The 27,957-nt window shown below is 40.2% G+C and overlaps 1 protein-coding gene across 2 annotated transcripts in view; it reads right to left on the reverse strand.

Moving 5' to 3' along the window:
- The window catches only part of SPOPL (speckle type BTB/POZ protein like), a 33,002-nt gene extending 12,305 nt beyond the window's left edge, over window positions 1–20,697 (reverse strand). For both annotated transcript variants that reach the window (XR_014616320.1, XM_084209631.1), the window contains exons 1-5: window positions 20,465–20,697; window positions 5,628–5,762; window positions 5,326–5,447; window positions 4,909–5,060; window positions 1,308–1,435 (exon numbers count right to left, since the gene is read on the reverse strand). Coding sequence is in view for 1 of the 2 variants with exons in the window: in XM_084209631.1 (XP_084065757.1) it covers window positions 1,308–1,435; window positions 4,909–5,060; window positions 5,326–5,447; window positions 5,628–5,705 (480 nt within the window). In the remaining variant the exon portion in view is untranslated. The remainder of the gene's footprint in view (window positions 1–1,307; window positions 1,436–4,908; window positions 5,061–5,325; window positions 5,448–5,627; window positions 5,763–20,464) is intronic.
- Between the last annotated feature and the right edge of the window lie 7,260 nt (window positions 20,698–27,957).

The following is a 27,957-nucleotide window of genomic DNA, read 5'->3' on the forward strand; positions in this document are numbered from 1 at the left end:
AACACAGCCAAATTCAGTGATTAGCATCAGAATTTAAATAACAGCATTTCTCTGTGGAAATCCAGTATTTCTTCTAGTTATATTTTTTAAACAAATCTAATCTCTAAACTGAGAGAGTGATCTATTCCAAAACCAAATGCTACTTTTAAGAGCTTTTCATTTACATCAAAGTGTTCATTAAGAGGACAACTTAAGAAGAGAAAATACTCAAAAGTATCTTTACAGAACCATAAAACACTTGTTATATCTGCTTTTATCACCCAAATAATTGTATTCATAACAAATTTATCATGCAGCTAATTTAACTTGTCTAAGTGAAAATAAGATGCACTATATTTGCAATATCTAGTCTCACGGGCCACATTTCAATTATTCTTCCTACCCAGCATAATGACATATAATTAAATTGTAATCTTGCCAAGACAATTTTACACATTTCCTGTAAATACACAGATCAAAGCAAACTTATTAGCAGTTAGAGCATCTATCATCCTCCTAAGTCACTAATCACTTTATGGCAGCCCAGATAACCAGCCAATGTATATTCAACATACACTCCACTTACACTGCTACTTTCTCTGCTTTCCATTTTTAACACCAAGTAAGCTTTTTACTGAAATTTAATAGGAAAATTTAGGTTATGACATAAATGATATTATAGAAGAAGGGACCCACAATACACCATGAAGTTAAGTTTATACCACAGCTCTCAATGTTAATTTTCAGTATCAAGCACAACTTCTACAAGATACTTGCATTCTCTCAGAAAACAAAATGTAACTATTAGTCAAAAAATAAAGTGTTTAATTTACTGGAAATACATGTTCATTGGTTAAAGCCAACAATTAGGATATTAAAGGAATATAGATTCTGACAATCAGTTGGGTTTTCTTTTATAATGAGAACCAGTATGTGAACATTTCCATCCAGTGAAAACCAATCCTCTAATTCCAAATACAACTCCTTTAAAGACAAGTGACCTCAGTAAAACAGCATTTCTCTAGACAGCACACACTAGCCACTTCTGGCATAAATAATTCTACAGTCAATTCTCATGTAACTGTGGCAAATTCATAGAGAAGTCCAGTAGTTTATAAGTCATCAATTCAACATTCTACACTTCATTGTACAAACACCAAAAAATAAAATAAAATAAAATGCAGACAAAGCAATGCATATTTTACCAAGTTTTTAGTTTTCAAAAGACAATTTTAGAGTATGTTATTGTTTAAATCAACATAAATCACTATTTATTAGAGCAGGAAACATTTTATTTCAAACTTTATTACTCAAAAATTAATACTCACCTCACAAAATAATGTAAGCTTGTCATCTGGTAGAAGACCATTAGCTTCATCTAGTAAAAAATCTCTCCGGATAAATTTCTTAAACCCCCAGTCCTTGCCTTGCACAAATCGATATGCTCTTTGGCTTTCTGATAAAAAATTGTGTACAAATACAGCAAGTTAAAGGAAAGTATTAACAAATAGCAGCCAATTCCACATCAAGACTAAGTGTTAATAAGAAAACTCATCAGTTTCACACATTTGGATCATGTGGCAACAGAACGGATTAAAGCCTTTTTAATATTGCAGTAGTGTTATGTCATAAAACACTTGGTAGAACTTGGTGGAGCACAATTTGTAATTTGAACCATATCCTCTCGTGAGATCTCTCAGGCACCATCCGGCACAAGGAGTTTTTCAGTGAGTGTTTGAGGATGCCAATTTGTCAAAACAGGAATTGTTCAGAGGGAAGCACCATTACAATGAATTTGTCACCACAAACCCATCCTGACAACACTCTGCAGTTGTCATAACAATCTGGTTTGACTACTTCCTGAAATGGAAAATCTTGTTTCACAGGTTGAAATTATTTTGAAATACAGTAAAAGCATTGAAATAGCAAAACAGAAATGAAAGCTTGTAACTAGTAAACTATTTTTTGGTCATAAAATATACTAATTATATTTATCTTTTGGCCCTAGTTATAAGAATTTTTTTTTAATGCATCAGATTTGCTGTGACCACACAACTTTTTTTTTCGAAAGCTCACAGGCAAAAAAGAATTCCCACAGTCATGTCAGTGCAAACACATGTAAATTCAGTAAGATCACACATTTTACATGGCTGGTTGACTGAAAAGTGGCCACTTGTTGCTCAAATCAAACCACAGGAAAGAGTACCCTATACTTAAAATAAAATATGGGAAACAGGTTATTTGGGAGTGGCTTTGAGAATCTAAGCAGAATAAAGCACATTCTGAATGAAATTTAGAAAGATTGTTTAAAATGAATACTGAAATAAGAGCAGAGGGGGAAGTGGGGAGGGATCTCATTATGAGTTCTTTAAGAAAGAACTTTAATTCCAAAAAAGCTGTGCAAGAAACACATCACCATCTCATTTGCTGTACACAGAGATGCTTCAGCTAAAGAGAGCACTTCAGAAGTTTAAGTCAGAAGTTTGTAATAAAAGCCAAGTGTTTTGCATGACAGAGTCTGTTCAAATATCCTTCCTTCTACAGCCTCCAAAATAAAGCCAGGCTTCCCTACACTATTGATCTTGGCAGCACCACTGGAACACAGTGGAGCATGTACCACAGAAAACACACACGTCACACACTGCCCTCACCTCCAAGAGCTGGAAAAATTACATTCAGAACAGCTCCACACTAGGATTATACCAAGCAAAACATCCTGTAGATTTTCACTGTATTTTCAGAATATACTGAAGAGCCACCCAGGAGCTGCCACTGCAGGAGGTGTGAGGTCTCTGTCCCTGTCACCTGCATCAAGAAGACCTTGCCCATGCAGAGCACAGCAGCAGAGGGAAATGCACTCCCTCAAGTGCAGTGTGGGCTTTGAGGGCAACAGCACAAACACACAACACTGCTCACATTTGAAAATCTGTATACCAAGGAGGAAAAACACGTTTTAAAACAAGATTATCTAGTTTTTTCAGCATCTGGATTCGTGTTTTCACACTTTTACTAATTTTTAACCTCATTACCTTGAATTAAAAGAAAAAAAAATCAGAAAATCACATTCCCAAAAGCATTCACAAATTTCTTCTCTAGATTCAGCCCAATCCTTTACTCTGCAGACTTAGATTTTACTCTTAGAGCAACAACCACTGTTAACCCCCAAAATTAAGAACCAAAATAGAGCAGCACAAAAGTGCAAATGTATTTTTCTTCTAATAAAGTTCAAATGTTAGCTTAGTATCTGTTTCATACACAGCTTCATCCCTTGAAGCAGCAGCCTGTGCACAAATTCTCAATTTACAAGGGACATTGGAAGTGGGGCATCATTTTCCTGTCTCAGTAAACACACAGCACCCACAGAAGCAGATGGCAAATGGCTGGAGAGCCCAAGAAATAAAACTTCTGTTGGTAATTTCCCAAAGTGAAAAGATATTTATAACTCCTGTGATGACAAACCTAGCATAGCTACAATTGCAGAAGCTGCAGACACACCCACTTTCAGGATTTTTAGCACTGCAGTGGATGATGAACCAGCAGAGACATGATGGGTCAGGATTTGGGTGTTTGCCACAGACAGGAACAAACAGGTCACTGGAGATTGGGGTCCTGGGGGACAACAAATCAACAAGAACCCACAAAGAACCCCTAAGGCAAACAAAGGGCCAGCAACACCTGGCTAGAGACTAAAATAGATTGCCCAGATAAGCTCTGGAGTCTCCATCCTTGAAGATCTCAAAGCATCTCAAGTCCCAAGCAAACTGCTCAGGCTGACCCTGAGCCTCCAGAGCTCCTGTGCAAACTCAACAATTCTGTGCTTCCATGATCATCTCCAAATAGGCTTTGATGCAGTTTCACATTTTATTAAAAATACCAATCCACTCCAGGACTGGGCAAAGTCCAGATGTATACATCCTCCAAATGATTCTCCAAATGTACACAAGGGTAGCTGTGCTCACATAAACTCCAGAAGAGGAAGTTTGCAGGGACTGAAGAAACCATCACCATCAGTATAAAAGGATTAGTAGAGTGAAACATACATGTGAAAAATATATATTTACCTTCTTTCCAAAGAGTCTAATAATTTAATTTTTACATTTGAACTCAGTTCTGGATTTAATTGGAAGATTACAAGTGGGCCTAGCTACTTAAGGAGAAATAGCATGAACTTTGGGTGAAAATACTGCAGATTTTTTGCAAGAAATGCAGAATTTGCAATGAAACCGGACCTGAAACATCTTTTAAGTCCAGGAGTAGAAGAAGGGAAGAAAAACAGATATTCTTCATGTACGAGGCTTGCAGCAGAACAAATTCAGTGCAGATCAGAATTCAATTATTCATTTCCACAAGAATCCCAGCTTTCCCAAACAGCATTTCCAATAAAGGTTATGCTCACAAGTTTGAAACTAAGAGCCTTCCATACATTTTTCAAACCAACAAAAACAATTAAATCAAATCACCAGTTATTTCAGTCTTCTACTTCCTTGGGTACATAGCACATGTTTTTAAACTGATTACAGAGTAAATCTGCTGAAATAGACCAAAATATTGTAAAGGATGCCTAAAAAAATCCAGCCATCTCTGCTCATCCTATTTAACAATAGAAATCAAATACTTCCAGTGTAGCTACAAACAAGCAAATACACCTCTCCTAACAGGAAACAAGAAGAATCTGCTGGAAAAACTAAGTGACAAGGACCTGGAGTGACAGCAGTTGGCAATGTGCTGTAATTTATACTGCTCAGGATAGAATTAACATAGCTCAGTGATCAGAAACGTGTGAAACATGAACAGGATTTTATAATTATGTTTCTAAAAGGAAATTAAAAAAGGTACTTTAAAAGTTTATCTCAATATTAAATTCTGCTCTCAACTGAAAAAAAAAAACATTGCTGATGTTCTTACAAAACCATATTAATATTCCCTTACCCATTGCTTTTGTTTCTTCTCTTTTAGCATTCAACAAGGAAAATTTGAATTTTGCTCTTACTTCACTTTTTGGACAACTGACTAAAAGCAAATACAATGACAAGTAGTCTTTACTTTCATCATCTAATCCCTTTGGATTCACTCTCAGGCACCTGAAAAAAATGGAGAAATTGTAATTTTTAATGGTACCCAGAGTAAATTCAGAAATACTTTTATAAAACACAATCATAAATGCTACTGAAATAAATGTTTCCTTTGTGATTACTGACGTTTTGAAATTACAACCAATCCATGCCTACAGTAACCCTCCAAGAAGTGTCCAAGTTTTAATATTTATTTTTAATTTAACTTTCCAATTTTTGTGAGCAAAATAACCCCAAAACAAAACCAAAGAACTTGCTCAAATAAAGACCTTACCACTTCATTTTGTCATTTGGCCCTGATGAAAATGTAGAACTCTTTAAAACTTCACCCATTTCTTCACGGCAAAAACTGAAGTTATTAATGGTCCACATGTATGAAAATTTTACTACTTTAACCTGAACAAAAGACCAGAAAATGTTAAGAAAATTTAATTTACATATCAAGCATTAGCTATGAGAACTACATAGATTGTTAGCTATATTTATTCAATATGCCAATAACTTTAGTTTAGCTTTTTTTTAACAATTATTATGACAACAATAGAAAATGAAGCCACTGGAATTTATGTAGATTACCTGGGTGTAACACCAGCTTTCAGCCACAGGTCCACTGGACATCTCCCCAGGAGGAGGTGGGGTGGGAACCCTTGACATTGCCACTTATTGCAGGTTTATAGTATCAAGACAGCAATCAAAGCTTCAGTAATTCTCCTAAAAAAGGAATTCATACATTTTGTTCATCCTTTTTAGGTGTGGGAAATACAAAAATTCATATCACTGTGTTTACTAAATGATGCAAATGAAAATCGAACCTGAAAAGAGGACAATGGCTCTGCTGGGTGTCACACATTAACAATCACTGGTGATCAAAACCTGCAGGCTGAGCCCTCACACAATAATTTATAAAAATAAGCACCTCTGCATCACACACCACCACTAATGACAATATTTCAACACCCCCTTTGCAAATTACCACTTTGGCCACTCCAGAAGTGTTATAACTTTCTTCAGGCTCTTCTCCTTTGACTTGCAGAGCACCCAGAGCACTCAGTCATTAGCACAATGCCTTAGGTTTTCACCCAGACATAATTCACAAGAACACTCAGTCACCTGGGAGTAGAATAGGTTCACACAACCCTGAGATTTCTGAATGGAGGGTAAAAAATTAGACCTGCATTTCAAGCAGTATTTTCTTTCACAGATCTTTAACACCAACAGACAGAGCTGAAGAACTATAATAACACAAAGCCAGAAAACAGTTTCACTCAACTCCTAACAAGAAATAAAGTGATTTTGTTATGAACTACTGCTACCACCTAACAGAGCACTGCAGCTCCTCCTGCCCACCAGGAACTGAGGCACTTGCCCAGATGGCTCACACCTGGCTACAGAGCAGTAATGGGGCCTGGCCAATGAAAGCAGGTGGGCCATGAGAGGGCTGCTCTGGGTTCCTGGCTGGCTCTTCTTTAAGGGAGGGCTTGCTGTCAGCTGTGGGCAGATTCCTGTCACAAGCACAGCCTCTCACTTAAGCAGCTTCATTAAATTGCTAAAAAAGTGAAATGAACCCTGATCAAACCAGAAAAAAATCAATTATTTCTGCCACAAAACATTTTCTCTTAGTACAGAAAGTTTCTTTAAACATATCCTGCTATCAGTTAAAAGCAACCATCTTTCTGCAACATTTGACTGCTTCACTGTACAGCTCTTTTTAGCTGTGATATTTAATTGTCTTCCTCAAAAGATGTGATTGCACATCGCTAATCATGATGGAACTCTCCAGGGATGGAGCAACACTTAGAAACAAGGTTTTATGCAAACACTGGTAAAAAGACACTGCAAGAGCATGTACAATTCAGTCATGATGTAACAAGTTCATTATTCCTACAGGAAGAATTCTGCTCTGTGACATGCTGTGATCCTCACTGGATGTTTTTTCCCCTCTGCCTTTCTGGTACTGCTTCTCACTCATGGTATGAAGCAGCCCTTCCACATCAAAGCCTGCTGACAGGTAATTGCTCTGAATCACAGAAGTGTAAGAGCTTGAAAAGAAAGCTAAATCTCGGTTTTTACCAGATGAGGAAGCAGATGCTTTATAACAATATGCTTTAATGAATCTCTACCAACAGATCTGCTATGACAGGGTGAAAACAGCATACTGACTAGGTCTCCTCTAAGATATGGATCCCTGAGACATTGAAAACGAATCATAAACACAATTCAGCTGTCTTTAACAAGTGAGTTTTCCCCAAATAAAGCTTGTATTTGTGACAACAGTCAGTACTTCATTAGTACTTTCAGTAAATGAAAAACCAACACCATCCCTAAATTTAAGATAATCAAGCTTGTTTACTTCCTATTTTTTTAAGCAGGAAACACATCTATTGTGCATGTTGTGTTTACATAGTTTTTGCTTACATGTTTACAATTGGTTTTGATTCTCTGTACAGAACCACCCAGAGTAAAATTCCTGGGAAGGATACATATGAACTTCTGCTTTCATAAAGCAAATATTAGCACTTATATTACCATTACTTCTGGAAGCACACCCTACTCAGTGGTGACAACTGAAGCTGTTCCCCCAATGCAATGGATTTTGACACAGAACCATATCCTGAAAGGGTTAGAACAGCTTACCTCAGCCTTACTGACCCTGCTTGCTGCTCCTCGATTCTCCAAAGCTAAAAGCAAGAAGAATACAGCCCGTTCCTTATTCTGTCATTTGCATGAGATGCACAGGACTGTCTCTCATCTGTACCTCAATTCTTCAGCCCATTAGACCAGTCAGCTCCCAGTAACCATGAAGGAGCAGCAGATCTGAGCCAAATTTGCTCTGAAGGGGTTTCTAAATTGGAAAAGCCTGAAAATAACTGCAGTACACAATCTCTTTTAAGAAAGTGTTCAGTGACCTTGGGCCAGCTACCAGTAGTTATCTGCCCACTCCCATCTCACAGCTAAATCAGCTTGATTCACTGAGAATTTAACTCTAAGCAAAGGTAGTTATTTGCAATTATTTTCAGGTCCATCTGTTGCCTTGTCTCTATACCTGCTCTACCCATGGCAGCTATGCTTCAGAGGTTGTTTCCACCTGCTGCATGGCCTTTATTTAAGGAAGGACTGATTTTACCTAAGTACACTTATCAGGTCCTTCTGAACAGCCTCAGCTTTTTGTAAGGTTTCCCCTTTACAGCACTAGCATCAGACAAGTGATTTTTATGACCTCCTGATACACCTCTGAGGAACAGATTAACATCTCACTTTTTTTTGCATGGATTTACTAAGCCAAACACATTTTTAGACTGAGAAAATTGGCAGAAAGCAGTAACTTTAAATTCTTGATACTGGGAGTCTGTGTTGAGGAGCTGTCTGTATTTTTTAGTACATCTGAGCACACAACTTAAACAAAACAAAGGACTAACCAAGACAAACTGAATAATGGGAGAATGAATAAACAGAGCTTGTGATGCTCTGTTAACATGTACCAAAAGGGAGAAGGATGGAAATGGTTTAGCAGTACTGCAGATCTGCCCTTCACTTTATTTAATCAATTAATTGGGATTTGGGTGGGGTGATGCGGATATTTACCAGAGCTGCAAGGTGAGAGAGAACACAAGCTTTCAAGATGCTATCCTGAAATATAGAGGTGTTTGGAGAAGAACTTTTGCAGTCCTCAGACTGACAGCCAGACCACACTGAGCGGCCACCAGGGCAAAGTGGACACTGCACAGGCAGCCTGAAGGTGAGAATAGAGATATAACCCTTTGTTCTACAGCACTCTACATGGGGAGGAGACTAAATACTACTCTGAAGAAATTGTTTATGAATCATTGATCAGCCACTGTCATCAGCTCTGACAAAATGGTTTTCCAAGTACCAACCCCTCATCACAGCCTATTAGACCAAATGGTTGGGAACAGAGAGAGCTGCAGTTCACAAAACCAGTCAGGGAACAACTGGGTGGAATTAAATCAGTGAAGTGCAGGAAGACAGGTCTGCTATCTGCAGGATGAAACAACTTAGAGGGACAATTTTCATGCTAGAACCTGCATTTATTACTCTGCAGGCTATCATGAACAAAGCAGCAGAAATGAGGGAACATTATCAGACAATAGGTCCAAGAATTTTCAGGCAATGCTGTGCCTGTCTGGACATGGCCCAACAAACCAGTCTGTGTGGCCACTCTGCCAGGCAGAAATGTCTGACCATCAGGCCAAACATGCACTGGGAAAAGGAAAACAAGCTTTAATGGATGGGGTAAAAGAAGTTTCTGGTTTTCAAAAGGAAAATGAGATGTATTTTTAAAGGGTGTCAAGTTCCTTTGTTTGGAGTTTTTTCTAATGAACTGATATACCCATACTGAATATTGTACAGCAGCCAGTGCTGATTTAATTCAGAGTTTGTGTTCATTGTCTTCATTGAACATTTTGTGTTCAAAGAAAAGAAGAAAAGGTCAAAGGTCCTTTGCTTGTACTTCCAGACCCCAAACATAATGGGCTTATCACTTCTTCTACTGGTCTGGTTTAAGGAAGGTATTGGCTTCACCTGATAATCACTCTGCAAATAGGCCAGATTCTGTTAAATTTGGATCTTCCAGGAGCTGATCCTCCTACAGTGAGCAAGTAGGCAGAAATAACATCCAAAAAAGGAGACTTCTCAAAGCACATTTTATTCAGGAGTTAAATGGAGTGCCCTCCTAGTCAAACAAATACTTATACTAAACTTAAAGCCATGTGAAATTGGTTATTGTTAATTAATTACCTGCACACACAGTGCAAAGAAAGCACAGGCCACCTTCCAAAAAATGTATTTACACAGATTCTTTATCAAAAGCTGTATCAGATCTCCATTTTCTTAACTTTTAAGAAGAGATGTTAAGATTCAAAGTGACTTCCTACATCAATAACATGACTTCCAAAAGTATTTGTTGTTTCCCCTGTCTGAAACTGAGTATTTATCAACACTATTCTAACCAAGTTACTTCTCAACCTCTCGGAGCAAGGCAAGAGCACATTCCCAGTCTCTTACATCTTGTGCAGGAATTATCTCAACTTTTTCGAAAAAAGTGACTAGCTTGTTAAGAAAGCACCACATACATAGGAACACATAAAGAAGAATTTTCTACACCCCTAATAATAAACCCACAAAACACTTGATAAAGGTGTTTGAAGAGCTGCCCTGTTAGGAGGATGCTGGGCCTGTCTGTCCTTAGGAGCAGCTTGGTGCAGGAAGCAGATCCCAGGATCTGGGACCCTCCCAGGGCAGGCACAGTGCAGCAGGTGTGCACGAGGTGTTGCACATTAAACCACTAACAGCAATGGTTTACTGTGGCATTTCAGTGAGGGATTGCAGCCAGCACACTGCAGGTAGGTTGGCTGAACAAACTGTGTTCTGCAGGGTACCCAACACACCCCAAAAGTCAAATCCAGCCTGCCAGAATCCAACCCAAGCAAATCAGTGACCCTGTCCTGCTCCCTCGAGAATGAGAAGCACATTGTGAACTCGGTGATCAGGTCCTGCTGAGCCTCTTCCTTCCAGCATCCCTTCTTTCCATAGCCCAGGCCTCCAGGATCAAAGTGGCTCCCTCCAGGGTCACACCAACAAATTCCAAATGCATGTACTGCATATTCCACTCCAATGGTGATGGTCTTTTCCTGAGCAGGGCTCAAAACGGCACAAAATGCAAAACTGTTGTGAATTAACTTCTTGTCCCTTCTCTGGAAATACTGATATTTCATCACTGGCTGAAATAAAGATCCCCTTCTGAAGTTTAACTGGAAAATAACATTCTGTTCCTCCAACTTTGTATTCCTAGTAAATACATAATTCAGAAACCAAATGTAGTTTGTGAAATTTTGACAGTGTGGCTTTAAAAAAAAAAAATCTTCGTTCAGTAACATCAACTCCCAAAAACCCATTCAAAATAAACATGGTGTAGTTACAGAGACACTTAATTTCCTCTCATTAAATGATCAGTGATTAAAATATTACATAGTATTATATAACTTATATGTAAGTATTTCATGTAAAACTATCAATGTTACTTCAAGGAATCAGTTTTGTTTTTCAAATTACAAAGAAGGCAAATTCTTGGGAAAAACACCATCTTCCCAGTTCGTGGCTGAGGAAGAATATATTTATGAATATAAAAATGAAGGAAACAAACCCAATCAAAATAGTTATGTCTGAAATGAAAGACATTCTAAGGCCAAGGACAAAGTTATTTCTGCACTGCCCCACCTGGACCCAGCTGGATCACACAGTTCTAGGTAGGATGAGCTTATGAAGGCCTAACTATTTATGAAGGCCTAACTATTTAACACCCTGTTCCTTTCTCATTGATAACAGAAGGATTTGTGTAACAGCCACCCACCACCTGGGTCACACTTATTCGGTGGCATGAAACGCCTATGGCTTGAAATTTTTTTCTTTTTGTTAAAGAGTTTGTCTTATAAGCTAATTAAGCTTACATAAATTGCTGCAATTTTTACTAGTAAGTAGAAAAAAAATGAACATTGCAAAAAATAGGATTGTTTTCTTAATTAGGAGGATTTGCACCCCTTCACAATTGATCTTTTTGAAAGAATTGCTGTTGTATTTCCTTAACAGCTAACTATTAAACTGAGTTTCCTGCTGGATGATCCACAACACAATAACAGATGCCTGAAAGGTCTATTAAACTCAGGCAGTTTTCCAATTTTCAGTTATTATCTCCTCTGAAAACACACTTAAGATATACCTACAAAAATTTAAATACAGCGTTCAGCATTTATTGATTTTTTTCCATCACTGCATCATTTGAGTGAACAGAATTACTCACACTTACACAGTTGCAATAAAATATATCCATCCCCTAAGTTAGATAACATATAGGTTAAGGAGGTACTACACTTCATGTTATCTGTAGTACTTCTAACATGAAAAATTTCTCCTTTTTGGGCCAAAAGAAGGGAACAGCAGTTGGGCTACACACAGGAAACCCCTGTGACACTTACCAAAAAGGCAGCCTATAACACTTAAAAAGGTGTGAGGCTTTTTTAGAACATGATATTAAAAAATGCTTCTTTAAGTATATGTTTGTTCTGGAACCACACAATAGCAACTAAGTTTACACAAACCCAGCTTTGGGGCTTAAATCAGAAGCTTTGGCTGCTCCTGTGTGCTTCATGCTTACCATGTCACCCTTGCCATCCCACAGCTCTCCTGGAAGCCTGTGCCCTGCCAGGAGGCACAATAAGCAGCCACACCACGAGCCAATTCATGACTCTCTCCACACTTTTCCATTAAGGAAAAAAAATACTGCCATGGACTGGGCTGTGACAGCTGAGAAACTCCATATACACCCTGTCACCCCTGCCCGGGGACAGTAAACTCCAGCAGAGAGAGGGCAGGCAGCTGGGGCCACAGACATCTCAAAATAGCTGCAACTAAGACTCCAGAATTTAAAAGCACATCCTCACGGTGCTTCCAGCAAAAAAGCCCCAGCAAGGCATAACCCAGCACGTGGGAAATGCCCAGCTTTTCAGAAGGATGATGGTGTACCGCTGACTGATGACTATGAAGTCAGCAGTTCAAAATTAGCAAGCTAATACTATTAGTTGTAAAAACTGTAAAATTGCTTACATGCTATTTTAGGCTTTTCTCTCAATTTTCTTTCATATCCTAAGGCTTTGAAAAATAAAGTTGAATTTTACCTCAGCTGTGAGAAAGCCTAAGAGCTCAACAGAGCTGGAGCTAAAACTGTCTAGTTTACATCAGCCAAGCTCACTGATAAAAATCCCCCAGCATTAGCCTTGCATTATTGTTCTGTAATACAGGAAACCCACTGTGCTCTGTATTAGATATCCCAGACCATCCCCTACAGCAGTCATCTATGCATTTCCCTGGAGAAGAAATGCAAGATTATTTCTTACAGCATTTTTCATTTTCATTGCCCAGTCTAGTTTTACAGGACTCAAAATAGGCGTATTTTCACCACGATTCCTCTTGGGAAAATATTCTATTCAAATAATCTATTGCTGTCGGGGTTTGTTTCCTGGTATACAGCCAAAGTGATCTTTTCCCCTCCTTAGTTTCACTCCATTAGTCTTACTCCAACAAATCATTGACATGTGAAAAGTATATTAAATGAAGACACTTTTTCCCTAAATGCTTCAGTTACACACAAGAGTTCACCAAATCAAAAATGCTAATCTTAACTTTCTTCTTTGCACTTGGAACAGGAGTTAGCATAAGCCAACAGAAAGCTGATTCCAATTGTAACAAAGAAATATCTTTCTCTAGCAGATTCACAGCTAGTCTGGGGTGGTTTGGGCTGTTTTGATTTTCTTTTCTTTTAAAATCCGTAAGATTTGTGGAAAGCACTGGCCTGCACCCTCTGGAAACAGGTGCTGCATTGTCATTTGCTGCAAAGGAGCTGTACAGAGCAGCAGAACGTTCTCCTCATTAACTTCTGCAGACTGGCATCACCTGCAAAGCTCACACAGAATTGGTACAATTGCTTTCAGCAGGCAAAAGCTCATACTCACAGATGCTCTCAGGAGGGGGCTGATCAGTCATTTGTTGCCCTGTTACCTCTCATGGCAAAGCAGTGGTCACATTTGTGCACACAGCTGCATCTTGGAGATTCTGAGAGTCACAGCTCATTTCAGGCCTCCTCTATGCCTGAGTGTCAGACTTAATGCAAAAAACAAGTGATATTTTAAAGCTAGGAAATTGAGAAAAAAGGCCTAAAACTCAAGTCTGCCAAAGGACCAAACTGCATTTGCAGTTTCAACAGTCTTGAAATTGAGCTAATCCACAACAGCTGACTAGGAAAGACAGGCAGGCCAAGAGGTAGAGCTGCACACACACTTGGCTTTGGTGAATATGAAGCAGTAATCTCTAAAAGCCATCAATGCAAGCAAAACTTAACATCTCAGGACTGAACTGCAGATAAACTGGTTTAGACCCACAGAGATAAAGAAAATCCTAAAAGTGCATAGAATCATAGATTATCTTGACTTGGAAGGATGACTGAGTCCAGCTCACAAATTAGTCCAACAGAAACTGGCTTCTGAATTTCAAAGACAAGTGGACAACTTCTATCATTCTATTGTTCAAAAAACATCCAGGTACTGTTTTGCTTATACCTCAGGATTTAAAAACCATTCTGATATAATCTGAGATCCTTTTTTTCACTACAAAAACAATCGAAAGCTTGGCAGTTTCCCGTAAGTTTCCCCACTTACACACTCTTAGTTGCTCAAGACAGAAGAATATTTCCCAAGTAAGCAGCAAGGCAAAGAGGCTGGCACAGGCCTGTCGGGGTGGCCTGGCTGTGCAGTAAATAGATTTGGTTTCATCTTGGGTGCTGTCAAACAAGGCAGACCAGAAGCAGATCTGAGTCCTGCTGCTTTTTGCCTCCATGCGCACACTGGAGACACAACCCCGCAGTGAATCATCCCACCCCACACACACAGCACTGCCACGGAAAAATGCTCTCCCAGAGCAGAGAAACAAACAGCAGGAAAGAAAGAGATTTACTACCAGGAAATCAAGAAGTCAGCCAACACCAAGTGCCGAGCCCCTCTTTACAAGTGACTCTGGAAACCTCTGAAGGCTCAGACACTGTAATTTATTAGTAACCCAGACTAACACTTGATGATGTTACTGCCATATATCTTTCCCCTCAGCACTCAGTGAGCAGAGTCTCACACTTGTTGGAGGGGATGGCACCTTTCCAAACACAACTGCTATTTAATCATTAAAAATGATGCCTGGCCTGTAAAACAATATTCAAAACCACTGGCTACAGAATAAAAGTGGATTTTGCTTGTTGATCTTATTAATATAACTAATTATAGAAACTAACTCTGGGTACAAAGTTTGCCACACACAAATTTTGAGCCTATGGAAGCTTTTCTTTCACTTCTAGTTATATCATGCTTTCCTTCTCTCTTCCCTTCCCCCTTTTTTTTAAAGGGGAAAACCCCCACTTCAGCAGAATGTTACTAAAAATGGTGGGGTTTTTTTGCCATAAGCAAGACAGGACCTCCCCTAATCACAAGCCTCTCATGAGATGCAACAGTATTAATTCAAATCTTTCAGATTTATTTACTGTATTTTTTACCCTGGATCAACCACCTGCCCAGTGGATTTTGCAAAACTCACCTAAAACGTATTTATGCAAACTTCTTCTATACTATATTGCCCATCGCAACACAAATATTATTCTGCTGCTATTTTTAATTTAAATTTGCTTGCTATATGCACATAAATAAACAAAAAAATCTACCTTGACATATTCTGCAGAGATCAGAAAAACCCACTGAAAATAGATTCCATACATTTTATTCCTCTGAAACCACCATATGCCAAGTGCAGTGCCAGATCCAAGAGTGAGATCACACCCACTTGGACAGTCAGCACAGCAATGCATTACATTAACCTCCAATCACACAAATCAGCCAGAAATTTCAGACAGCTTCGTCTTCAGAATTACATTTTCAGAACTGAAATAATATGACTTTAAATAAGTTCATATAGACTCTATGTGGAACTTTCCAAATGCATGAAAAAAACAGCTAAAAGAGCAGCTATAAATCCAGATGTACACAAATAAATGCTGCAAGTAACTTTGCACACAGCACAGACACGTTAGTTAAAATGACTATTTTGTCCTATTACAAGAACAGTTACTCAACTTGACATGTAAATATCAGTGTGCCCACTGGTACATCTGATACTTACAAAAAGGAGCTAAGATTTAATATTTTCATTGCATATTGCTCCATCCCTGAAGCAGAAGAAACTGTATTAACCACTCATTATATAAACTCATTACAAACAAGTTCTGGTTTTATCTTCAAGAGTTTTGATTACAAACAAGTAATTCTGAAATTAATCTCAGTTAACAAGGAAGCTATCTGTTTTAAAATTTAAGAAAAACTGCCACTAAAGAGTGATGATTTTGTTGCTGAGGTAATGTCTACATATGAAGTAATTCAGAGCCCTATTGTGAAGACAGTAAATATGTGTCTCCTCGAAAGAATTTAGAGGAATTATTAGCTAATCTGAATCACTAGATTAATTTATTAAGTGCTTGAAACAACAAATAACTTGTGTTCAGATTTTACTTTGACTTAACCCAGTGATTCTTAACTAAAACTGAAATCATCTGTATTTAATAGGCTACAGGCCATGCTAATGGAGAAAGCAGATTCATCAATTAGAAACCGAATATGAATAAAGAAAGCCAGGAAAATGAAAGCTTTTGTGAGCTTTTCCAAAGACAAAGTCAGCATGGAACAGAGAACTAGAAAGTAGAACACCAGAGGAGAAAGTTATACCAGCTATTCCTCAGGCCAGAGGAGCTCAATTCCAGTTGTTCAGGAAGCAACTGCTGACGCAACCACCCCAAACCCTTTTAGAGACACCCAAGTCTAATTAATTTGCCGACATTCAGCACAAGAAAACAAGGCATTTGAAAGAAATCAAGTGCAAGTCATCACCCCCCCATTTCCTTCATCTCCATTCGCAGCCCTACTCGCAAATCGATTTTGCAAAAGACTTGACCAACTGGTAAGTGAGCTCTTGGGAGGGGACCAACATTAAAGGAACTACCAGGAAGGAGGCCAAGAGAAAGCTTGGCTCCCAAGTTTCACCCAGTGATCCTTTCCACTGCACAACAATCAGAGGTTCCCACCCCATGAACTTTGGAAGTTTCCCAACTGCTGGAGACATTTACTCCACCAACAGCAGCACTGCCTATGCCAAGAGCTACTCTGTTGCGTTCTCCCTGGCACACAATTGCTTTCCTTAAAGCACACAGGTAAATTACACAGCAAATGATACTTCACCCTTGAACTACTTAAGAATTCAAGTCACAATATAGTGCAAGGAGCAAATGCCACATGAACCACGGTGGATGAGCTGATGCAGACTGTTACAACTAAAAGTAGCAGGTGTAATATTTTTCATCAAAAAATGAAGTGATAAATGGCTTCTGGGAGATAAAAGGCAGTATCAAGGATAAATAATCCAGGGAATTTGGAAATGTGAGCTCTCTGGATTATTCCATGCCAATGACTTTCTGAATTAGCTGAAAGAGTACCTGACTTTCCACTACATTTCCCAAATGCTATATGCAAACACTCATCACAACAACGTTGACAGATACATGCATGGTTGCAAAGTGATTCCTTGTACAAAACATAATAAACCTTGTAGCTGATAAAGAATAATTTTAAGCCAGGCTACCAAAAAACACATTGGAAAGCTATTAAATTTGGATAAAATGGAACCTCAACAGAGTTGAGGTTTCTAGCAGAGGGTTTTTAGGTTAAGCTCTCTCCAATACTGAACATACACTCCTGCCAAAATTCCACCACACAAGTTGAATAGCTTAAACAGTACCAAAATTCCACATTTATGCAAAACACTCACTCTGTAACACCGTTACACACACTTCTTAAGAAACCCACTGAACTAAGGCAAGCGACCATCTTCTCTCAGTTAAGACCTACAACATCTGAATTACCACCACTAAAACACCTCCACCTCTCACAGAGCTGCAACAAATCTCCACTAAGTACCGAGCACAAGCTGAATGAGAGATTTCCTACTTCCATGTGAAGGGACAATTCCAATAGGAAGCCTTTTGATATGAGTGGGACAAGAAACAAAAGTATGTCACAGGAAAATGAACTGGAAATTTTTTCAAGAAATCAAAGGGAGGAAGGTCTCTTGTGAATATGTACGTATTTTGCAGAGGGGAAAGGGAATCATGGAATGGTTTGGGTTTGAAGGAAACTTGAAGATCATTTCATTCCAACCCCCCTGCCATGGCAGCGACACCTGCCATTGTCCCAGGCTGTTCCAAGCATGATCCAACCTGGCCTTGGAGATTGTGAGGCCTGGGGCAGCCACAGCTTCTCTGGGCACCCAGTGCCAGTGCCAAGAGCCAAGGTAGAAGAGGCTTTTGGAGACCACAGGCAAGACCATTAGTCAAGCATTGAGGCAAGTGCCTTCTATTTCATCCCAAAAACACAGGGCCCAGGACGTCCAGGACAAAATGCAGTCTTCCTGTTTTGTTTGGGAGCACAGCATTTCGAAGATCCCAGGATTTTATGACTACAGGTACCAGGTTGCTGCTTCTGGGATGTATACCAATCTCACTTAAGACTTCCACAGTCTCAACCAGGTTTTGCTAAATACACAGGAAGCAGACTGCTTTTGACAAGGAGACAGAAATGCCCATAAGGAGCATATGAACCTGTCACAAAAACTGTGAGAAAAAAAACACCAAAAATATCCACTTGTCATCAACATGAAAATATAAAAAAAAAAAAGAAAAAAGCAGGCTGAGGTAGTTTTGTAAGGCAAGACACAAAGAAGCCTACGCCTGAGCATACCAAAGCACCTGGAAACATTCAACAGGACAAATTTCTAATTACCACCACCTCTACAACCTCTACAACTGCATGGGATGCAAAGAGAAAAAAAGTGAACAGATGTGAAGAGATAGTAGATGAAAAACAATGCAGACTGTCTGCCAATGCAGGCAGAAAACCTGGGAAGAATGAATGAAGAGAGAAGATAATGAAATTTAAGGGCAAGTCAACTTTTTCCTGTTGCTGTCCTCAGCTATTTCTTCTCCACTCCAACTTATGTTGATAATGACACCTGGTTTTATTCTCTCTACTGTATATTTATGTTTAGGTGTTTTCAAAGGCACAAAAATCAACAGAGAAACACAACCTGTAGGAAGGAAAAAAAAAGAGGAAAAAAAAATAGTTTTATGTGATTTCAGCTGAACATGCAAAACTGTAAACAGCATGCAATGACAGTTGAAACCAGTGATCAGGGCCAGAAAGAAAACTTGGTAGATTTTCAAATTCATTTTATATTTGTCTATAGCATATACAAGTTTTTAATAGCAACAAGTAGCTTGTGCCGCCTATGCAAGTACAGAATGTAATTCTTTATTTTCACTGACAGTTTAAAAGCAGGCTGCAAAGTACCAAAGTTAAAAGTTTGGCAGAAAGCTGTTTCAAGGGAATATAACACCAAGGATATTTCTGGATATTTAAAATCTCAGATTTCCAGAAGAGAGTTAAACGCAGTTTCTGCTGATGTACTAACGCCTGACAAGTTTGCAGCTTTATACACAAAAGGCATATTGCTTAAAAACTATTTTCCCTTTCCTGAGTAAATATCCCCTTGCAGAGTGAGGGGGAAATAACCATGCAATAGACACACACTGGAAATCCTTCACAAACATTTATGGTTGCCCTGGCCACACATCCCAGAAGGCCCAGAGAGAAGCCAGGTAAAATACTTTCACAAGTGACAGTAACTGCTACGTACCCCTCTAAAAAGGGATATTTATTTCCAGAAATAATACAACTCCTAGTAAAAAACAGAGAAGGAGACAGTTTTGGTAACCTTTTTTTTCTTATGGTTAAAACAAAATGCCTTGGCAGTCATATAAATGGTTTAGCTCAGAACCACTGTGGTAAAAATTCCTGTAAACCATATGGGATATCTATTAAAATAATGCTTTCTGCAGAACTGATAAGAATAAGGAAGGACCCTACTCGACTCTGTCACAGATTGTTCTCCCTGGCAGGAGGTTCGAGACAATCCTTTTTGCACAAATACTATTTTTATGACTCTCAACACCCATTTAGAAAAGAAATTAAGAATACAGTCGCAAAGCAGAGCTACGTTTTAAAACGAATTGCTAATTTCGGTATCCTGCAGTTAAAAAAACACCGAGACCTCATCGATATCACTCAGGCCGTTTCCTTTGTTTTGCCGTTTTCCATCCTTTACGGTCTTTCTCACCTACTTCTGCCCTCGAACAGCCTCAGTGCGATGCAAATTTTCCCCGGACTCCCGGGAATTTCAGCAGACGACATCATCAGGTGAAACCAGCCTGAGTCAACTCCACTTCCTGACCACGGCTAAGATGGTGCGCGCAGCCGGTGAACCGAGGGGAGCTTCCCTCACACACCATCCACCGAACCCTGCTACAAACTTTGCCGCAGCCCAAAGACGGCGAACAACCAGAGCGACCTCCCAGCCAACAACCCCCCTCCCCCGCCGCCTCCTTTTGCTTTCTCACACGGCGTCAACTTCCCAAATCGAACCGCGCTTGGGGGGTATTGAGGGCACGGGCGGAAAACACGGCGCTGCTCCGGGGGCTCTCGGCGGCCGAGCGGCGGGCAGCGCTCACCCGGGGCCTGCAGGAGCCCGAGGCGGGCACCGCTGGATGCGGGGATCGCCGGAGCCCCGGACCGCCAAGAGCCGACACCGCCCGCCCCGGCGGCCCGGCCCGGCCCGCCCTCCCGCAGCGCCTCCCGGCGCTGCCCCGGGCCCGAGGCCACAACAAAGGCTTTTCCCCCCTCATCCCGCACCCCCGGCCCGGCACGTACCGGATCGCGGCGCTGGCGGGGCGGCGCGGCGGGGCTCATTCCGCCGGGGCGGGGACGCTGTGACGGTCACCGGCGCCCGGCGGGAGGCGAAGGCGGCGAGCCCGAGCGGCGGCGGAGCCGCATCGCTGCCCGCGCCGAGTCCCGCTGCTCCCGGCCGTGCCCGCCCCGCGCTCGGCACCTCCCGGCTACCGCACGGCCCCGCTCCCGCTCCCGCCGCACTTCCGGGAGGGAGCGGTCACGCGGCCGCGGGACGCGCCGCTTCCATCCGGGAACGCGCGCGGGGCGGGGCGGGAGCCGAGTGGGCCGGGCCGAGCCGAGCCGAGCCGAGGCGAGCCGAGCCAAGCCAAGCCAAGCCAAGCCAAGGGCTGCCAGGGGCCCTAGCGGCTCCTCGGGGCTTCGCAGAGCTATCCCAGAGCATATGGTGTAGGACTGCATCCCGATGGTTCTGGAATACCTCCGCTCCTCACCTCTCTGGGCAGCGTGTTCCAGAAATGAGCTCTTCCCCGTGCTCCGGTGGAATTTCCTGTGCCTTCCCGTGGCCTCGTGTTCTCTTGCCCGTGCAGAAGGATGGGGCACCTCTTCTGAGGGGCTGGGACAAAGGGATTGTTCAGCCTGGAAAAGAGAAGCTTGGGGTGGCCCAGCTATGGCCTTGCGGTACTTGAGGGGAACTTACTGGGAAGATGAGGCAAGGATATTTACATCGCACGAAGTGACAGGACAAGGGGGAATGGGTTCAGATGGAAAGAACAGGAACTTACTGGGAAGATGAGGCAAGGATATTTACATAGCACAGAGTGACAGGACAAGGGGGAATGGGTTCAGATGGAAGAGCAGATATTAGGGGGGGGGGAAAAAATGAAGGTGGTGAGGTCCTGGCACAGGTTTCCCAGAGGGGCTGTGTCTGCCCCATCCCTGCAGGTGTCCAAGGCCAGGTTGGACAGGGCTTGGAGTCACCTGGGGTAGGAGAAGGTGTCCCTGCCGTGACAGGGGGTGGAACAAGATGATCATCAAGGTCACCTTCTAACCCAAACCATTCCGTGGTTCTCTTGCTTGGCACCACCAAGAAGACCCTGGTATCATCTTCTTGGCACCCCCTTTAGATATTTATTCACATTAATGAGGTCCTCTCTCAGTTCTTTCTTCTCAAGGCTCACCAGGCCCAGCTCCCTCAGCCTTTCCTCATAAGAGAAATGTTCCAGTCCCCCAATTATCCTCATTGCCCTCCTCTGGACCTCTGCTCCAAATGATCAGCAAGGCTCCTCTGAGGACCCCTTATTTACTTACTTTTTATTTTGTTTTGTTTTTCAGATGATGTTGACCTGAAATTGACTTGAAATTGACACTCGCAAGCTCCGTCTGCTCCCAGGTTATGGGGCTGGAGAAGAGCCAGTCCTCAGTGACTGATCCCCCACATACAGGGCTGGTGTTGGGCTCTCGGCTTCTCACCCTGTCCACAGATCTGCTCCAAGCTGGCACACGTATGGGCTTTAATATCTTCAGTCCACAGCCCCTGACCAGGAATCTTCTGCTCCCTCCATAACTGCTCACCGCCCAGCAGTTCTGAGACCTGTTGGTCAGATCTGTTTCCTTTAGAACCAGGTGAATTTCTCTACATCACTGAAGTAGTTGCTTCTAAAAATAAATGGTGTGATAATTTGTAAATTACATGCACAGTACTGCAAAATTCCCCGTGGAGGTCTGAAAATAAAACTTAAGCAATATGTTTTGCTTTTGTTTTTCAAACAAACAGGGCTTTAAAGAAAACATCCTGTATGGAGACAATTAAGACCCAGTGACACCTTAATTGCTTCTCTTGAGAATGAGCACTAAGAATACACATGCAGCATTGTGCTGTGTAAGGATACCCAGGCTAGCAAGGTCTCAAAATCGATACAACTGCATTAGTGAGGCTCAGAGCCCTGGATAATTCATCCTACAGAGAAAAACTGCACTGACAGGGCCATACTGCCTTTGGTAGTACTAGTTCTCTCAGAACTATTTCATGAACCTGTTCAGCACTGCACTCTATTTTCAGATGTCTCAGCGGTTTTTGTTTATTTGGAGTCTTTTTCACACCAGTCCTTTTAGGAAACAGCTTTACATCCACAGCCAGTGCTTACTCCATTTAGTGAGCAGGATTCTTGCGGGCTGCTTTTATGTTGCCCACTACTTAGAACAAAATACAGTAAACATTTGTCATTTGTGAGAAAAACAAACAGAACACAGAATGTTTGGTCTTGTGAGCTGAACCGTTGAGTGATTGGAGACACGGTTGCTACTGGGAAGTAGCAGGGCAGAATTCAGTCACTCTATGTGAAAATCAGGGGTGCATTCCTAGTTGTAACTGAAAAGTCTGCAACGGGAATCTTAGGATTTAAACAGAGTAGCTTGGCACATAAGAAAATCAGTAAGTGAATCTCTGTATCTAGTAAGATCACCTCCCTTCAATCCCACTCTAGAGAAAGTCTGCAAAGATGAATCATTAACAGAAGTTGTGGAAAACATGCATGTTTGCCAGCAGTCAAAAGGTGAGATTACAGCTCATGCATCCCTTGGGCTGAAAAGTTCCTTTGCTCACCCTCAGATATTGTGGGGGGTGTGGGCACATGCCACAGCAGGGTGTGTGAGTGGGGGCCAAGCAGAGCAGCTACCACCTTCCAGATCTGGAGTCTCCACTTGGTTTTAGCAGAAGTTTAACTTATTTTCCTGTACTTTTCATCCACTGCTTAGTCCTGTTTCCTGCTACTCCCCATCAGATTCCTGTTTTTGGACCCTCTCAGTGCTGAATTAAAGTGCCCCATGTAGGGTTGGCGTGTTGTGTAACACTAAGGTGAAATTCTGTCACATCAGGAGGCATCAGTGTGGTTTGCATTTTGGCAATACTTAGTGGGTCAATTGAGATAAGACCCTTCATGCCAAATGTTTTACCAAACACAGAGTTTGTAATCTAGTTATGACAGAAATGGTAGAGAAAAACAAGGCAGGGTGAAGTGATTAAGCACACTTGCAGAAAAAAGATTTTGGCAGAGACCAGAGGAAGGACAAAACTGTCCTGGGTCCAGAGTGAATGCCCTGGGTCATGCTTCCTCAGACCAGGCAGGAGGACTCACAGGAATATACTCTTATAATATACACCATTTTCTGGCAGGACCTTAATGGTATTTATACTTTTCAAAAAATGTTCACAGAAAGAGGCTATGCTAGTTTATGTTCCTAAATAAAACTCAATACTAAATGTATTTATTTTCCAAATTACACCCTGGGAAACTGTATGTCTAAAGATACCTGGAGAAAGCACAATGGCTGTTCTGGTTGTTTTTAATTGTACACACAGCCAGCAGTACTGACTCCTCAATTTAGACTGCCCATCACTTCTCATGATGAAAAAGCTCTCAATGCACACATTTCTGTGTGGGGTAGGGTTGTTTAATGTGAAAGGCCTCTAAAATAATTCTACTTATTGCTCCTAGAAAGATTAAGAAAGCATATTAAGATATAGCTATAAAAGGATTAGTATGTGGAGATTTTCAGTGCTCTAGTCTGGGCAGGCAATACAGTCTGATCAAATTTCAGGCTGTTGGGAGTTTCACCTTAGATCAACCCCTCAAAACACAAATTCTGTCTGCTGTAGTTTTAAACATGGTATTTCTTGTGCTTCTATGTAAAATATGATTTATTCTAGGTTGTTGATGAGATTTCTTCGCCCTTGTTTTGTGATATGAGGTGAGCTGAATTCAGCTGCTGCACATGGTGATGTTAACTCTCAGGGCCTGTAAATAGATTGGTTTTAGTACTACTCCCACAGATTTAAGGGAAGGACTTGCATGTGTAAACATGAATTGAAATGATTTGCAAAATGCAGTTGTGAGTGGAAGCCATTCTCCACTCAATAAGTAGTCACATTTCAATGGTGAAATTATATATCCTAATTACAGATTCATCATAAATCTCTGAGATATTTCTGCTGAAAGGAGCCATTTATATACATGTGTGTAAGCACATTGCTGCAATAAGTTTTCAAGATCCACAACAGGATTGTGTCACTAAAATAACATTTTTGAAATAAATGAAAGACAGGAATATTAATTTAATCTGTTTTCTTAATCAGTGTAATTATTTCATTAACATATTCTAGAGAAATCCATTTCAAGCAACTCAAGAGAGGGCAAGCTTTACATGATTTCTGTTTTATTTTCCTGTCTGTTGTCCAAATGTGAGCACTTTCTGGAGGAATCATGATAAATCCATAGCATCTTATTTCATTCAACCCTATTTACTTTTAACGGAGCCAGCAGACAACACTGCAAATGTGCTGCCAAGATGTATGGGTGACTTTGCATTAAGTAAATGCAAAGGCAAGATCTAGCTGATATAAATCACTATTATATGGGCAGTTCTAAAAGAGTGAAAAATTCTAGCTGGAAAGTTTTTTGTCTTTTTGTAATAGAGGGGCTTCAGAATTTGAATTGCTTTTTGGAATTTAAGGTTCCAGGGCATTAAGATATTACTCAATTTAGAGCGGCTTTTCCACCTTAAATTATTTTTATATTTTCCTGGACTTCCTTTCTGAAAAAGAAAAGGAAAAGAATAAAACTGTTAAGCCATGACAAACAGCTGACTTCCTAAAAGGTGGTGATACAGCCCTGAAATTATTTACTAGTGTTTCAACAGAATGGGTCTTCAATTGAAAAGGTCAGTGTTTTGAAGCCAGCACTCTTCACTGTGAAATATCTGCTAGTTTTGCAGGAAGGTTTCAGCAAAGATGCAGTTTCTCCTGTGAGACGAGGGTGACACTGGAGGAGTGAAGTGTTCCTGCCAGTGGCTGCAGCATAGAGCCTGACTGGGGTGAGTCACAGCCAAGTCTATGTTTTTCCTGATTCTGTGTGAGTTTTGATCTTCTATCTTTCACCACAGATAAAAACCACCAAGCTACTGTAACCACCAAGTCTTCTCTGTTTATACTTTGCATAAACAAACACTAGTTTTAGCAGAGGCTTGAACTTGAGACTTCCAAACTTTGCTTGAGCTCAGCAGCTGCTGGTGTGAGCTTCCCTTTCTTCTTCCATTAAAACAAATAAATAAACACTGGACAGATTTTCATGCAAAATGTGAAAACGTTTCAGTTTTCTAACTTTCACAAGACAGGCACAGGTTTCCCAAATAGTTTCAATCAGTTTTTCAACACATTTTATTTCAAGAGGTGCTTATATGTTATTAGCGTTTAAAAAGAATTATTAAAAAGAATTTGCTTTGTATTGTCATGTTCCTTTCCATCAGATTCTGTGTTTGAGCTATTCACTGTTATGTCTTAAAATAGAGAGCAAGGACTTCAAAGCAGGTATCATATCTTCCTGTGGGTATTTTTTTTAATTCATTATGGCAGAAAACTTCCTGGAAACTGGTTGCAGCACTGCATGACAATAATTCTTCTTCTGAATGATGAGCTGCAAATCACTGACCATCTTTGTTTTATTCCTCCCCAGTATTTTCTTATGTAGTATCACCAGTTTCTTGTCAAAAATTCCCCATATGCACCCCAACAAATCTGATTTTGTACTTAGTTTTTCTTCATTCATATTTGCCAGAACTCCACAACCATGATGTGCTGTGTTCCGGGTTGTTTCTCCTTTACTCTGCATTCAGTCACTGAGGGTCACAAGTGAGATGGCAAACCAGGGGTATTATTTGATCTGCTCAATAAATCACAATCCTGACAGCCACAACTGGGTGTGGTAATATTTTTTATAATAGTTTCTTCAAGGAAAGATTTTTAAAAAAATATTTCTTTGTCGAATTAATAGATTCTTTTCAGAACTTGCTAAAGGATGAGAAAACCTCTTTAAATTTCTTTGCAAATAAGCATTCCTCTCCTTTCAAAAAAAAAAAAAAAAAAAGGTAAAATCAAACCCTGTGGTTTTAAATGTTATGCCAGATTTGTCCTTCTCTACTTCCTTCTGCTCTCTAAACTCCACTGAAACACAAAGGGACTTCCCTTCTACAGACTTCAGAGAGTGTGGAAACTTCTTTTTGTACCAGAAAGCAAAAAAGAACAAATGCTGCTTTGTGGCTTATACTCATAAATTTGATAATGAAGCCAAATGCAGTCTCTTCCTCATTTCAATACCAAGTTGCTTTCAAGATGTCTTTAAAAGTAACTTTCATAAAGAGAAGAACAAGCACGAAGTTCTGAATTTTATGAAAGCCCCAAACATCATTATTTATAAATAGAGATATGCCCAGCATCTGAACACGATTCAGTTGGCTCAGAGAGCCTGTGAACAGACTCTCAGAAGAATCCAGATTCTTCACTGAATGAAGATCAAGCTGCTAAGGCACATTTAGAGGAAAACCCACACCTCAGTTCAGTTGTGTCAGAAAGATAAGTTGTTTTGAACTTTATTACCCTTTTGGGTTGTGAGATTCTGTGGTGTTGCCTCTTGAAACAGCCTCCTGCTTCCCAGGTGATAAACAAAATCTTTAATTATGCTGCTCACAAAAGTACATTTTAATATTAATATTCCCCAAATTCATGAGTTTCATGACAGGACTTGGTATAATTGTCTCTATGCATGGTAAAAACCCCCATATTCCTTCTAACACATCATTTTATAGGACTGAGTCTTCTGGGATACTTTACAAACCAAACTTTTTTAGCATGGAGCACTAAATATAAAATACATATGTATAAAATACATAACTTTTAATAAGGACTAAAATAAAGCAGCACTGTCATTCCAGTAAATGTCTGTTTTTATTCCTGCCAAATATGCATAACAGACAATTGGATATTTACTGATTGTTGCACAATAATTTACCCATGGATTTATGAGTTACACATGAAATTGCCTATTTTGTTCAGTTTTGCATATTCCACCAAAACATCCTGTATTTTCTTATTCTTTTTTTCCCTGTTGTGCAATTTTTTGGGTAGGAAATCGTACACTGGGGAAAAAATGGATTGGGGGAAAAATATTAAATTTAAAGCTCGTGCCTTCATGTTTTACATGTGACTTGGCCTCTGTTAATTCAGGAAGTTAATTAATCCCTAATGAAACATGCTTTTACTGTGTATCAAACAGCATTTTTGTTTGACCATAAATTGTTTTTCATGATTTTTTATGGATAATGAAAGCATTCTACTGGCTGTTTTTTCTAATTTTTCAATTTCACCATCCCCACAAAAGACATAATTTACTCAGCTTTATTCACCACTACTATCTATAATTAATCTGGTCATATGGTTTTACTAAAATTTAAGTACTTAAAGTATAAGGCTGTGACTGTCCTCTAAGTTAATTTTAAAGTGTGTTGAACCATGTACACTAGATAATAAGCAATATTAAATATATTTGTGTAAAAATATCTTGTTAGATATAGATATATATATAGAGAGAGAGAGAGAACAATATCTTCAGTAGTCAAAATAACATAACCTGTGCAATAAGTTTGAGTTTTTGTAGTAAAATCTCCTAATCAGAATGATTCCTCCATTT

This window comes from Fringilla coelebs, assembly GCF_963513975.1.
Source record: "Fringilla coelebs genome assembly, chromosome: 7".
In the NCBI taxonomy this organism is placed as follows: Eukaryota; Metazoa; Chordata; class Aves; order Passeriformes; family Fringillidae; genus Fringilla; species Fringilla coelebs.